Genomic DNA, 14,473 nt, shown 5'->3' with positions numbered 1-14,473 from the left:
ACGTAGGCGTGGCCGGGCCGTGTGGGGAGTGGCCCGCAGCGGCTGCGTGACATCATACGCAGCCAATGCGGGTCGGGGAGCGACAGCTCCCGGCCAGCACGCTAAAGCTGCGCTGGTTGGGAGCTACTCTGGAAGTACAAAGGCATCGCCACTGTGTGATGCCTTTGCACTTCTGCGGGGAGGGCCAGGACTGACATGCGGGGAGGACTAGCCCTGTGCTGGGCGTACCCCCGCATGTCAGTGTGAATAATCGTAGCTGCTACTATCATCTCAGAATGAGGGCCAGTGAGTGCATACAGCAGTAAACCATCTCATCGGCTCTAGAGGTTTAACACAAATACCGCTGGAGTGCCCTAACATAAGTAAAAGATATATGTATATATATATATAGACAAAATGTGAATAAAATCAATAAAATAAACTTCCTGTTCCTCTGTATTCTCTGAAAAATATTCAACCAAAGATCATTTTTGGTACTCCATTCTTTTTCTTTCCTTTCAATCTTCTCTCAACATAGCATTGTCCTTCTATCTTCCCCTGGAGCTCTTTAACTCTTTCCTGGGAGTCACTTTCTCTATACCTCTATATAGGGTCTCAAAGAAAGGGGGACTACAAAAAGGTGCTAGGTGACTGGACCCGGTTGGACCCTGTTCCACTGACCTAAATCCTGGGTTGCTGTACAATAACCTGGGATTTTCAGTTCAGTGGAAAAGGGGTATTAGTGAATTGCTATATACTGCTTTTTATTAACAAACAACTAACTTTGTGATATACTGTACACAATTATACTGTATGTTGCTTTAATCGAAAAGATTTACCCAGTTATGTGCATGAACTTGAAAGGGGATATATGTCAGAAGAATGCAATCATCTGCACTGCAGGGTGATTTATTTTATTTTTTAAAAAATATGCCAGCTAGTGTGTCATGAAATTGTATATTTATTATTGATTTTTATTTGTATCTATATTATATTCAAATATTAAATACTGATTACCAGCACTTTCTTTTCTTTTCATTGTTTTAGTTATATATTAGTGTATATATATATTAGTACATTTTGAAGAAGCTTAATTTCTTATTGCCACCAGTAAGTCTAAAAGCCGATAATTGATACATATGCCCCCACTTGTGACCACTTGTTCATATATAGCTGCTGAAGCTATTGATTTAAATAGGATAATTAACTTTTAAGTACATTAATAATTCTATATTATTAGCTCCCGAATTAGTGTTAATTTTACCAGAACAGTTTGTCGCTATAACCAGCCACAATAAGATATAGCATTGACAAGAATCTTTGAGTATTGTGATATAAATCTCCTGGGACAAAGAGGAGAGCAGTTAACACTTCCATTGCAGAAAATGAATTGCGCTATTACACAGAATGATGTCATCATGACAGATGATGAATGATCTGTTAGGAATGCTTCTTTTTATTAATAGAAATCAGTTCCTGATGGTCATTGCATTTACTTTGCTTTTGATGTCTGTTCCTTTTTGTTTTATCGCATGGTGAAAACTATTTTTTTCTTTTGTTTGAGCAAAAATTAACCAGGAACATATGCAATGCTGAAAAAGGAATGACTTCAACCTTTATTTATTTGTCTGTGCACTCTTGTGTTAGATACAGCAGTCAGAGCCGGCCTTAGGTATAGGCAAACTAGGCAAATGCCTAGGGCATTTGGTATGCTTAGGGGCACCAGCAGCTTCTGCTGATTAAAATTATATGCGGCATGCCTATATTCTGTGTGTGACTGCGGCTGTATCTGCATAAGAAATGCTACGTTGCAGTGTATTGCTGGAAATCACTGTAATGTAGCATTTCGTATGCAGATACAGCCACAGTCGTACACAGAATATAGGCATGCTGCATATCATTTTAATCAGCAGAAGCTGCTTGTGCATCCTAGCCACAAAGTAATGCAAATAAGATGCATTTTCATAAACAAAAGGCGCCCAACGTTAGCAGAGCTGCCAGCTGACTCATGCCAGGCATCTCCTTCAGAACTAGCGGCGGTGCTAGGGGGCACCAGCCAAAATCTTGCCTAGGGCATCATATTGGTTAGGGCCGGCTCTGACAGCAGTCATGTGTAGGCCCCTGGGCACAGCAATGCACTGGGGCCCCTACCCATCCTCCAGCGGTAGGGGTGGGGGTGCTATCAGCGGCAGCTTTGATGTCCCGCGGGCGGTAGGGGGTGTTCTATCTACCGCTCAGCATGTAGAACCTGGAGAAATAATTTCTGCTAATTACTCCTTTAGTGCACAGATGGGGAAGCTTGCTTGACTGCAGATATCTCCAGTTCTTGGAAATAGATTTCTTAGCTTTGAGTGGGATAATAAATCAGAGAGTCCCACCTTTCAGGAGGTACTGGTGACTTGGGGATTAGAGTTCAGGAGCCAGAGTAATCCACCAACAAAATTATAAAACTGCATATTAGGTGTGTGGAGCTGGAGCAGGGATCAGCTGCAGGAATATAGCAGAGTGGAGGCTGCGCTCTATAGATTCTGAACAGTGGTGGCTCTAAACAAATGAATGAGTTTAAAATGACATTTTAATCAAAACCACAAATGCATACAAACAACATTATGATAACATGATTCATGTATATCATTAAAAAGGTAAATATTACCCTGAGTATCAGGTCAGGAAATGGGCCAGAATTTCATAAAGGAATTCGTTCCAAGGTTACTCTTGTTGGAATAAAGTCCAATACAGCAAGAGTCTCTTTAAATGCGGAAAGAGTCCAGTTGATATTGCAATATTCAGTTCACCTTTAGAGGAGATGGCAGCTTGAAATTGTCCCGTATTCTAAATAGGTTCCTCATGCGATACGATCTCTGTGGTAAACCGGAATACTTTCTGAATCCCTTCTGACGGAAGGCAATTACTAAGGGCAGGTTCAGCTCCTAATGTGTAGAATATCCTGACCAAATAGGCAATACCTGATGCGTTTCGCTGTGTATAGCCTGAAGCTTTTTCAATACTCAGGGTAATATTTACCTTTTTAATTATATACATGAATCATGTTATTATAATGTTGTTTGTATGCATTTGTTTTTTTATATTAAAATGTAATTTTAAACTCATTCATTTGTTAAGAGCCACCGCTGTTTAGAATCTATAGAGAGCAGCCTCCACTCTGCTTTATTCTGTACTATTGTGGGAGTGACTTCCCTCTACCTTGGCTGCAGCTTAGCAAGGGTTCTCATCCACCAAGCGCCCGAATATATAACCTTTTTCTTGCACCAGCTGCTGGAAGCTGATATCTCTGGTCCTGGGCACAGTAGAGATAAGCTGCCAGTGTCCACCAAAAGGGTAGAATCCCAGCTTTTGGAGTATACCTTCAGAAAAACTCTTTGTCAGACAGAACCCGAGATATCTGGCTGGGATGAGCGATTCACAGGCTTGGATGGGGACCATTGCTTTGAAGTCTGATATCTCCTGTTCCCCAGGGCCGATTTTCAAAATCTGGTACCCCTGGAAAGAGGGGGCCCTCAGCTATCAGCCTAGGGCCCTTATAAGCCTGGGGCCCTTGGGCAAATGCCCATTGAGCCCATACAAAAAGACGGCCCTGGTCATGTGTTCAATAGACAAAACGGGTCTGATTTAGAGTGCCCAAACATAGGTTTCCATGGCTGTATGTTTTACATCTGTAAATATAGGAGCTGATTCAGAGTTGGAACTTGGAAGCAAAGCAAATACGAACAAGTACTCTGCACCTTGGTAAAACTGCGTATGGGGAAGGTTTAACGTGTTTTGAGAGATCAGATTTCGGAGCGGCGTGGCAAAACTGAAATCTAAATTGCTGTGTAAAAATAGAGCTGACAAGTATTTGTGGACTACAATTTAGGCTGACCATATTATTCATTTTACCTGGGACACTCATGAATTACACAGGTTCTGTGGCTGCTTAAAACCAGGTGAAATGCAGGCTTGTAGTCAGCCAGCCACAGAACCTGTGTAATTCATGAGTGTCCCAGGTAAAAGGGATAATATGGTCAGCTTAGCTATATGCCGAAGCAGCATGTATTTACCCTGCATGCAAAACAAGAAATGTATGCACAGTCCTTGCATTGCAGCATGGTTTCTCCAGGTACAAAGTCACTTGCTGTTTTTAAATTACTCCAAACATAAAATAAATCCCATAATGTATAGATATGGCCGGAGCAAATATGCTTCACTCATCATCTACTTGAACCATGGAAAAGGCCAGGACTTTGTAAAAGGCAAATAAAGATTACATGGAAGTCAAAATCAGATGCATCTGTAATGGATGTGGTTGACATATCTCTCTATGGCAGGCTTTCCCAACCTCGGTCCTCAAGGCACACTAACAGTCCAGGTTTTAGTGATATCCATGCTTGAGCACAGGTGACTTATAATTAGTACCTGTTATTTTGATTTAACCATCTGTGCTGCAGCCTGGATATCACTAAAACTGGCACTGTTAATGTACCTTGAGGACTGAGGTTGGGAATGCCTGCTCTATGGCCTTGAGATGTCATTATAAATCAACACCTCCAGTCTACCTCATACTGTACCTCCCAACATGACCCTCTCCAGGAGGGACAGAATGCTCTGCTCCTGGACTTCCCTCTTAATTTATGATTGCCATCACCTGTGCTGAAACACCTTTCTTATCTATTAACCTGTTCAACACCGGCAATCATAAATTAAGAGGAATGTCCAGGAGCAGAGCATTCTGTCCCTCCTGGAGAGGGTCATGTTGTACCTATCCAAGCACAAGGGCCTGCATGTATAAGGTATGTTTAGTTTTTATGCAAGTCTCCTTTTTGCATGGTAAAAATGAATTAAATCCAACTGGAAATTCAGGCCTGAAGAAGAGGACTGGCTACATGTCTGTTTTTGTTTATAATACTTTGCTCCATGACAAATGTTGTTATAGATATATTTTCTTTTTTTTCATAGGGGAGATATTCAGTGCACATGAAGCTGGGTGTGACTTTGAAAATGGTCTGTGCAAGTTTCACCTGGATGATAAAGATGCTTCTGGTTGGAGCAGGGTGAACGTGAAGCCAAATATCTACAGAACTGGAGACCACACGACAGGACTGGGTACGTTCAGAGAGTAAATGTGATCCACTAATTAGGTTTTAGCATCACACTTAATATTTCTGTATTTTCTTGTTCCCTTTAACTAGTCTTTTTTTCACCTTGAGAGATTACTTTAACACTATAATAAATAATATAATGTAAAAAATATATAACAACTAAAATAGTATTTACTAAAGGTCGTGTTTTATCAATTTTAAATTGATGAAGAGTAATGAAAATCGATGTTGGGTTTCAGGGACTGAAACACATATTTACTAACAGATGACTTATGGTCCCACATTTTTTTTTATGTTAGTAAATGCACATTTTAGCCCTGGAAGTACAACATCGATTTAGAATGATTTCCATCAATTTAAAATCTATTTTTTTTTTTTTTTTAAATCAATCTTTGTTAAATATTATACCCCTAAGAGTCTTCACAAAATAGATTTAAAAGTTACGATGGTAAAGGATGATCCTTTGATATTGAAGCTAAATATACCAGATTTACCAAGCACACTTGCTGCACAACACAAAACCTTGGAATTGCACCGTTTTTCCTAGATCAGGGGTGGGGATCATTTGGCATGCCAGCTGTTGTTGAACTACACATACCAGCATGTTTTGCTATTTGGCCATGCTAAAACTGTTGCAGGGCATGCTGGGAGCTGTAGTTCAACAACAGCTGGAGGGCCGAAGGTTCCCCATCTCTGGCCTATTTATCTGCTCTAGCGCATTTTAAAGTGCATTTCTTCTTTTCACTGTTGGGAGATGCTACCACCATATACTGTAGGTGTGCAAACGTTTAAGTGTCACACTGTAGTCCAAATGCCTACTAGTTTATAACCACCAAGAGGAGGGTGGAGTAGTGGCAGTGGCAGATTATGGGCGGGAGGTGAAATAGCCCCAACCAAATGTACCCATTTGCTGTAGAACCACATTTGAGTCACATTAAATCTGAAGATTCTTATTGTTCCATGCAGTCATCCCTCCACGGTAATGCAACATCCACTTTTGCTGAAGCCACACACGCAGCTTGGGGAGGGAGACTGAAGATGCATAGTCACATACCAAGGCCACACACAGTCTGGAGGAAACCCTAGATCAGGCCTCACCAACCTGCTGTTGTGAAACTACAAATCCCAGCATGCATTGTCACAGTTTTGTTATTAGGGAATGCTAAAACTGTGGCAGGGCATGCTGGGACTTGTAGTTTCACAACAGTCGAGAGCTGCAGGTTGGCCAGGCCTGCCCTAGATGCAGTCAGATAAGGGTCTTGGCAGTTCTGGGACCACCCTATTCATTAAATTCTGTAATTGAAATAAATGGACATTTTAATTGTCTTTACTACATGTGTGGTTTTTATGTGTTTGAATCTTTACTTTCTTAAAGTGAAGCATACTTGCCTACCTGACCCTCTCCATGAGGGAGAAATGCTCTGTTCCTGGACTTTCCTGGTAATGTATGATTGCCATCACCTGTGGTGAAACACCTTTCTTATCCATTAACTAGCTCACCACAGGTGATGGCAATCATACATTACCAGGAAAGTCCAGGAACAGAGCATTTTCTCCCTCATGGAGAGGGTCAGGTAGGCAAGTATGAAGTGAAGTGAAACTAGAAATATCCTTACCAATGCTATCCCTCCATTCTACTGCTTTCATCAACCACTGTTTCTCCCATCTTGCACCACAAACCTGTGCACTTTGGAAGAAATATATTTTGTGCAAATTCAGTGTACTGCTATGATGCTTCATAAGTGACCTACAGACTTCGCCTCAATGAATGTACTGTACTTATGGCTTATGCAGTAGGCTATTTTTTGTATCTGACTGACTGTATTATTTCCAGGTTATTTCATGCTAGCTAACACAAGATTTACCTCCCAGTCAAGCTATTTTGGACGCCTCTATGGCCCTTCTTTGCCAGGAAATATGCAATATTGTCTGCGGTTTTTTTATGCACTTTATGGATTTTCAAAAGTAAGCGACGCCCTGGCTGTTTACATTTTTGAAGAGAACCACGTTGTTAAAGAAAAAGCTTGGTCTGTTCATGAGTCACCCAAAGGAGTCTGGTTACAAGCAGAAATCAATATAAATAAACCTATGCCATGCAAGGTAAGTAATGTCAGCATTAGCCTTCCATTTCCTGTTCATGTGTTACTGTCAAAAAGACAAGCTCATCAAGGGGTCTTAATAGTGCCTATTTAGTTTTGGTTGTTGTATGATGTTTATAAATGATAAATGGGATAATGAAATCCCTACTGTTTTTTTATTCTTTCATTTCTGTTTAATATTGTTGTATATTATTTGCATCATGATCCCCTTGTGTTATATGCTATGTAATGTGTTGCCACTTTATAAAGAAAGGATAATAGTATGGTATCAGTATGTAATCCCAGCAGTCGGGATCCTGGCCGTCAGTATACCGGCAGCGGGATCCTGACCACGGCTCTGCCAGCAGCGGGGCGAGTGCTAGTAAGCCCCTTGCGCGCTCGCCACGCTGCGCTCCCCACATGATTTATCCACCCTCTATGGGTATTGTGGAAACCCATACAGGGAGGAAAGCCTGTGGCGCCGGGATTCCGGCGACAGTATGTCCGCACTTATCGGGATTCTGACATCTGTATTGTGACATCCGGGATCCAGACTAGCAGTATGGTGAACGCTTCCCAATAGTGCATTATATTGTATGATGGGCATTAGAAGTTCTGCTTCAGGGCTAGGGTTAGGCTTAATCATTCAGTCAAAGCAAAGGTTGCCGACTGAGTGCTTGTATGCAATTCCAAAGGGGAAATCTGGTTGTATATATGTGGTGATAGTAGTAAATAAACCTAATTTCTATGCATGTATTTCAGTTCCTGGAAGGGAGATGCAGGGAGCCCCTGTGGGGGGGGGGGGGGGTAGTATGAATTGTGTAATTTTGGCTCTGCTAAATTGTGGCATGTTACTGTCATCACACTCCCCGTCCACCTGTTTCACCACGAATTGGGTGGAATGCGGTAGTCTGACCTACTTTCCCAGGAGTCTGTGTGAACACTGCAAGATTTGTGAATCTCCCAGACATTTTGAGGCTGATTTATCAATGAGTTTTATCATACACATTGAGTTTTGATACTCGTTATTAATGATAAATGGTGCTCCAAATGTCTTGCATTTGAAAAATGACAGTTGGAAACGGATTGGCTGGAGCACCATTTATCATATGCAACGAGTTCTAAAACTTGTTGCATATGTTAAAACTCATTGATATGTCAGCCCCTTTGTAAGAATAAACATGTATAATAGTAAGATTTGTTTCATGTAACACCACTCCCCTGTAAGACCACATCCCTTCTGGCATGGAGTCATAACGCCTGATGCTGTGTTAAACATATGCCTATATGCGGAGTGTATTTTGTGTGGTTTCTCAATGCACACGCACATGATTTGTGTGCAAACCCAATGGTTTATGTACAGATATGATGGTGGGGGAACTGCGCATGCAGAGGACCAGTTCTGCACATGTGGTTGACATGCTGCCCCATTTGGGGGTGGAGAGGGGGCAGCAGCTGGGACTATTCTACAAAAGGGAGGCATGTAACCCTGATTTTGTAGGTGTGTCGGTCTTAGGGTCTGCATCGTTGGATGCAGATTTCCTGCCCCCGACAGAGGAGTTCCTATGGCCAATCTGAGTAAACTGATTGCCCTGGAGATCTGATGCTGTGTCTTTGGACGCAGCTCTCGGATTGCAGCTGCTGGCAGGAGGCATCTTTTTCCTCCTGTAACATTAGAATATTTGATGTACAACTGTGCAGATCCTTATATATTGGAATCAGGCCCCATAAACTTTAAAGATTCAGTTATATCTGGTATGGTTCCCAAGGACTGGCATATAGCTGAAGTAGTAACTATATTCAAAAAGGGAAGTAAAGCTGAACCGGGTAATTATAGACCAGTTTGTCTTACATCTATAGTGGGGAAAGTATTGGAAGGTATTCTAAGGGATAGTATTCAGAAGTTCCTTGAAGCCAATAAGGTCATTAAAAGGAATCAACATGGATTTGTGAAGGACAGATCCTGTCAAACCAACTTGCTTGGCTTTTGCGAAACAGTAAGAGCAAACCTCGATCAGGGTAAGGAGGTGGATGTAATCTTTTCAGACTTTGCCAAAGCTTTCGACACAGTACCACACATGCGACTTATCTACCAGCTACAAGAAATAGGGCTAAGGAGCACAATATGCACTTGGGTCAAAAATTTATTATATAATAGGGAGCAGCGCATTGTGGTTAATGGGTTCTTTTCAAATTGGACTAAAGTACTAAGTGGTGTGCCTCAAGGCTCGGTACTAGGACCGCTATTGTTCAACCTTTTCATTAACAAACTAACAGAAGGTCTAGAAAGCATGGTGTCAATTTTTGAAGATGATAACAAATTGTGTAAGGCTATAAATACGGAGGAGGATGCTGAGTCTCTTCAGAACGACTTAGTTAAATTAGAAGCATGGACAGCCAAATGGAGAATGCGCTTCCTTACAGACAAGTGTAAGGTAATGCACCGTGGTAGCAAGAACAAAAATAACATCTACATACTAAATGGGGTAAAATTAGGGGATTCTGTACTGGAAAAGGACTTAGTTTGCTATCTATGAGAACACCTAAGCGGCAGTACCTAATGTAGGATTGCAGCAAAGAAGGCTAATAAGATATTAGCATGCATAAAACAGGGAATTGATGCAAGGGATGAAAGTGTTATACTCCCGTTATATAAATCACTAGTGAGGCCACACCTTGAATACTGTGTACAATTCTGGGCACCATACTACAAAAAGGATATCCTGGAGTTTGAAAAAGTTCAGAGGCGGGCGACCAAACTAATTAAGGGCATGAAGACGCTGGAATACGAGGAAAGGCTTGCAATCCTAGGCATGTTTACACTGGAAAAGAGGAGACTGAGAGGGGACATGATCAACATCTACAAATATATAAGGGGACAATATACAGAGCTTGCGCGGGACCTGTTTTTGGTTAGATCAACACAGAGAACTCGGGGACACTTGCTTAGGTTAGAGGAGAGGAGATTCCGCACATCACGGTGCAAAGGCTTTTCATGGTAAGGACAATACGTGTTTGGAATTCCCTGAGGTAGTTGTAATGGCGGACTCGGTCAACACCTTTAAAAATGGGTTAGATAAAATCCTAATGGATAAGGATATCATAGTAACATAGTATTTGAGGTTGAATAGAGGCAAATTGCCCAATCGTGTTCAACCTGTTTTAAGCTGTGATGATTCTACATACTTGCTGAATGTTTTATGACTAGTTAGCTACTATAACTCATGTTACCCCTGGATTAACCACGTTGATATTTTAAGTATTATAACCTTGGATAGCTTTTTCATTCAGAAATGTATCTATTCCTTTTTTAAATCCAATTACAGAGTCCACCATTACCACCTTCCCTGGCAGGGAATTCCACATCCTGATTGCCCTAACAGTGAAGAACCTTTCCTCCGTTGCGTTCAAAACTTTCTCTCCTCCAGTTGCAGCGAGTGCCCACGTGTCCTAAACTGTGTTCTTTCAATAAATAATTCCTCTGATAGCTCTTTGTGATGTCCCTTTACATATTTGAAGATATTAATAATATCTCCTCTTAGGCGCCTCTTTTCTAGTGTATACATATTCAGCCTAGTAAGTCTTTCCTTATAGTCCAGTCCTTCTAGGCCTTTAATCAATTTAGTAGCTCGCCTTTGAACACTTTCAAGTTCACTGATGTCTTTTTTTTTTTTTTTATACAATGGTGCACAAAACTGAACACAATATTCCAGGTGCGGACGTACCAATGCCTTATACAGCGGCATGATTACATCCGAGTCCCTTGTCTCAATTTCCCTTTTTATGCACACTGGCACCTTACTTGCCTTCTTTACTGCGTTTTGACATTGTTTACGGTTATTAAGCCTATTATCAATGAATACCCCCAAATCTTTTTCCAACTCTGTTTCCCCTAGGTGTTCCCCATTTAATATGTAGGATGCAAGTTTGTTTTTAGCCCCAAAATGCATAACCTTGCATTTGTCTGTATTGAACCTCATTTTCCATTTAGACGCCCAGAGTTCAAGTTTAGATAGATCATTCTGCAAGGACTCCACATCCAATTCTGAATTAATTACCTTACACAGTTTAGTATCATCTGCAAAGATTGACACTGTGCTTTCCAGGCCTATTTCTAGGTCATTGATAAATATGTTGAACAGTAGTGGTCCGAATACGGACCCTTGTGGTATTCCGCTGGGGACCAGGTTAAGGACTTCCCGTTGACCACTACTCGCTGTACCCTGCTATCCAACCAGCTGCTTATCCATGTGCAAACAGTTTTTCCTAGGCCAATCTCCTTTGATCATCAGTCTCCTGTGAGGAACTATGGTGTTATGGTGTATAGTCACGCACTGTGGTTGCTGCAAAGAGAGGGATACAACGCACCGGCTTGTGTCCCTCTTTTTGAAGTAGCTATCGGCATCAGTCAAAACTTTAGACCAAATAAACCTGCTCAGGAGACCACAAATAGGTTGAACTCGATGGACAAGTTGTCTTTTTTTCAACCTCCGATACTATGTTACTATGTTACAAGTGTGCAGAGTTGTACATATGTCATGGAAGTCTCCACTCATGACTGAAGAGGAGTAACTGGGGTGTTGTCACATACTGTAGGCAACGTTCAGTGACACTGTTTTGATGCAGTGTTTCCAGGTGTATCATTTGTACCAAATAGGCTGGTGCAAGTGTGCACTGATGATAACAAGAAGATTTGTACACTTTTCTGCCTTATTATGAATAATGTTTGCAAATTGACTTGAAGATAACAACTTTGTTAATGTATAACCTTTGGCTGGAGACCTGGCATATTGGGGTTTTATGTGTAATATGTCAAATATTTTCTTCAACCTGGACAGTGCAAGTGACTGGCAGTTCTGTGCGCTTGTTAGTTAAGTAAGCCAGACGGAAGTATACTGGGATTTCAGTGGGAAGCCATGTGGAACTCTTGGCATGCTGATGTGTGCATTGGATACTGATGTAATGAATATTACATTCACAAACATAAAATATTCATGTAGCATAGATCCTTCTTCCCTTTCATTGCTAAGTTTTAGATAAGAGAATGAAACAAGCAGTTCAGTAACTTTGGGAAAGTTGTATTCAAAGGAGCCGGCTGTGTGGGTGCTGTGGGTGCCTGGGGATGTCACGTCTAGGCATAGCATCTTTTTGAGGCCTATTTATCAAGATTTGTGGTATACTCTCTGAAAATACCCATTTTTTGGTGGGTACTCAAATATTATGCAACTCCTGGATATATTTACAGGGGACCACAACAAATATCGGTCATCTGCTGCGGACTCCCGTTTTTTACTACAGAAGCAGCTTTCTTGTAAAATTTACTAAGCTCTTACTAATGCCATCTGAAATTATCCATTGTAAGCTATATGCTACAGATCGCACAAAGTACCTGGATAAGGATCCTTAGGGATGGATCGGTGCCCCAGTCACTGCATATGAACTGTAGAACTTACCAGCGGTAGATAATTTCTTATTGCCATAAATATTGGCGTCAAGAGATAATAATTGTCGGGTCAAAAATCTGATAATTGACAAATGAACCCCATAGTGAATCTTATGTGGAAACTTTAAAACTACCATGGTTACATAAATTGCAGAAAGCACAATTCAGATGAGGTAAATTTACAAAACTGTTTTGCAGAATACTCACCCCACTTTGAATTTGGCAGTGGACTTTTGCATGTCTTGCCAGCAGACTTTGGCCTAAGCCAGGGATTCTCAAACTTGGTCCTCAGAACCCCATACAGTTCATGTTTTCCAGGACTGTAGATCTTTAATATGTGAAAACATGGACTATTTGGGGTCCTGAGGAGCCAGCTTGAGAATGCAGCTGTGTGGCAGAACATAGGAAAGACAGGTGGTGGCAAGTTGGGAGCAATGTATTGAGTTCGGCAGAGTATCTTCAGAATATGGAACTTGAATTTCTCTGCCTATATGAAATGGTGAGCAAGTATTTTCACATAAACGCAGATATCGGATATATATTGTTATTGTTATCCATTATTTATTCCTTATTGAAGATAAAAATAATTTACATAGTGACCACGTCCCTGTCCAGGCCTCCAACCTGAGACAGCGGCTATGCACCTTACCCACTTTGCCACGCAACCATGTGTAGCAGCAGTCACACCTGTTGAGAATTTGACGTTAAGCGTGCGCTTTTATGCCATGTACGGTGTAAATATACAATGTCATCAATATCAGTTCAGAGTGTAATGCAGCTGTGTGGCCTAACACAGAGGGGAAGGGAGGGGGGAAGTGCAGAGCAACACAGAAAGCTGAGCAGGATTATTGAACCTGAAATGCTCTCTCTTTATGAAAAGCTTCCTGTGCGTCTTTACAACAGGCTTCTTTACATCATGTAACAACAGTTTACTGGTGGCCCGGTAAAGTGTTGAATACAATGCCAATAGCAGTTTAGTGTAAAATGCAGCTGGTTGTCATAAAGTAGCATACAGTAGAAAAGACAGGTGATGGCAAGTTGGGAGCAATGTATTGCGTTTGGCAGAGTACCTGAAGAATATGGAACTCAAATTGCTCTGCCTATCTGAAATGCTGGGCGTGCGGTTTCACCCCAATGCAGATGTGAAATATGTATCCTACACAGAAGTCATGCACCAAATTATTTAATTTATTTATTTATTCCTGTATTGAAGATAAAGATAAATTATTTACACAGTGACCACGTCCCTATCCGGGGCTCGAACCCGAGATGGTGGCTATGTAAGGGGCTCACCTTACCCACTTGACCACACAAGCCATGCATCACACCTGTTGAGAATGTGATGTTAAGAGTATGACTTAATGCCATGTAGGATTTACAATACATAGTAATAGTGGTTTACAGCAGTGTCATGGGTTTACAGTGTAATGCAGCTGGGTGGCCTAACACAGAGAGGGAGGGAGGGGCAAAGTGCAGAGCAACACATAAAGTGGTATTGAATAGAAGTGAATTATGGTGGTGAGAGTTCAGCAGAGTACCCGAGCATTATTGAACATGAATTGAACTCGCATTGTGAATGCTGAGCGTACATTTCAGTTTGCATAATTAAAACAGTAAGGTACACTATTATTTATTACCAGTTATTTATATAGCGCACACATATTCCGCAGCGCTTTACAGAGAATATCTGGCCATTCACATCAGTCTCTGCCTCAGTGGAGCTTACAATCTATATTCCCTATCGCATGTACACACACATTCACGCTAGGGTTAATTTTTGTTGGAAGCCAATTAACCTACCAGTATATTTTTTGGGATTGTGGGAGGAAACTGGAGTATCCGGAGGAAACCCACGCAAGTACGGGGAGAATGTACAA

The 14,473-nt window shown here is 41.3% G+C and overlaps 1 protein-coding gene across 3 annotated transcripts in view; it reads left to right on the top strand.

The window, feature by feature from the left end:
• Positions 1-14,473, top strand: part of MAMDC2 (MAM domain containing 2) — a 155,230-nt gene that overhangs the window by 108,556 nt on the left and 32,201 nt on the right. For all 3 annotated transcript variants that reach the window (XM_063913895.1, XM_063913894.1, XM_063913896.1), the window contains exons 8-9: positions 4,933-5,079; positions 6,910-7,175. In XM_063913895.1, coding sequence (XP_063769965.1) covers positions 4,933-5,079; positions 6,910-7,175 — 413 coding nt within the window. The remainder of the gene's footprint in view (positions 1-4,932; positions 5,080-6,909; positions 7,176-14,473) is intronic.

This window comes from Pseudophryne corroboree, chromosome 1 (genome assembly GCF_028390025.1).
Source record: "Pseudophryne corroboree isolate aPseCor3 chromosome 1, aPseCor3.hap2, whole genome shotgun sequence".
In the NCBI taxonomy this organism is placed as follows: domain Eukaryota; kingdom Metazoa; phylum Chordata; class Amphibia; order Anura; family Myobatrachidae; genus Pseudophryne; species Pseudophryne corroboree.
This window is presented reverse-complemented; position numbering and strand designations above follow the sequence as displayed.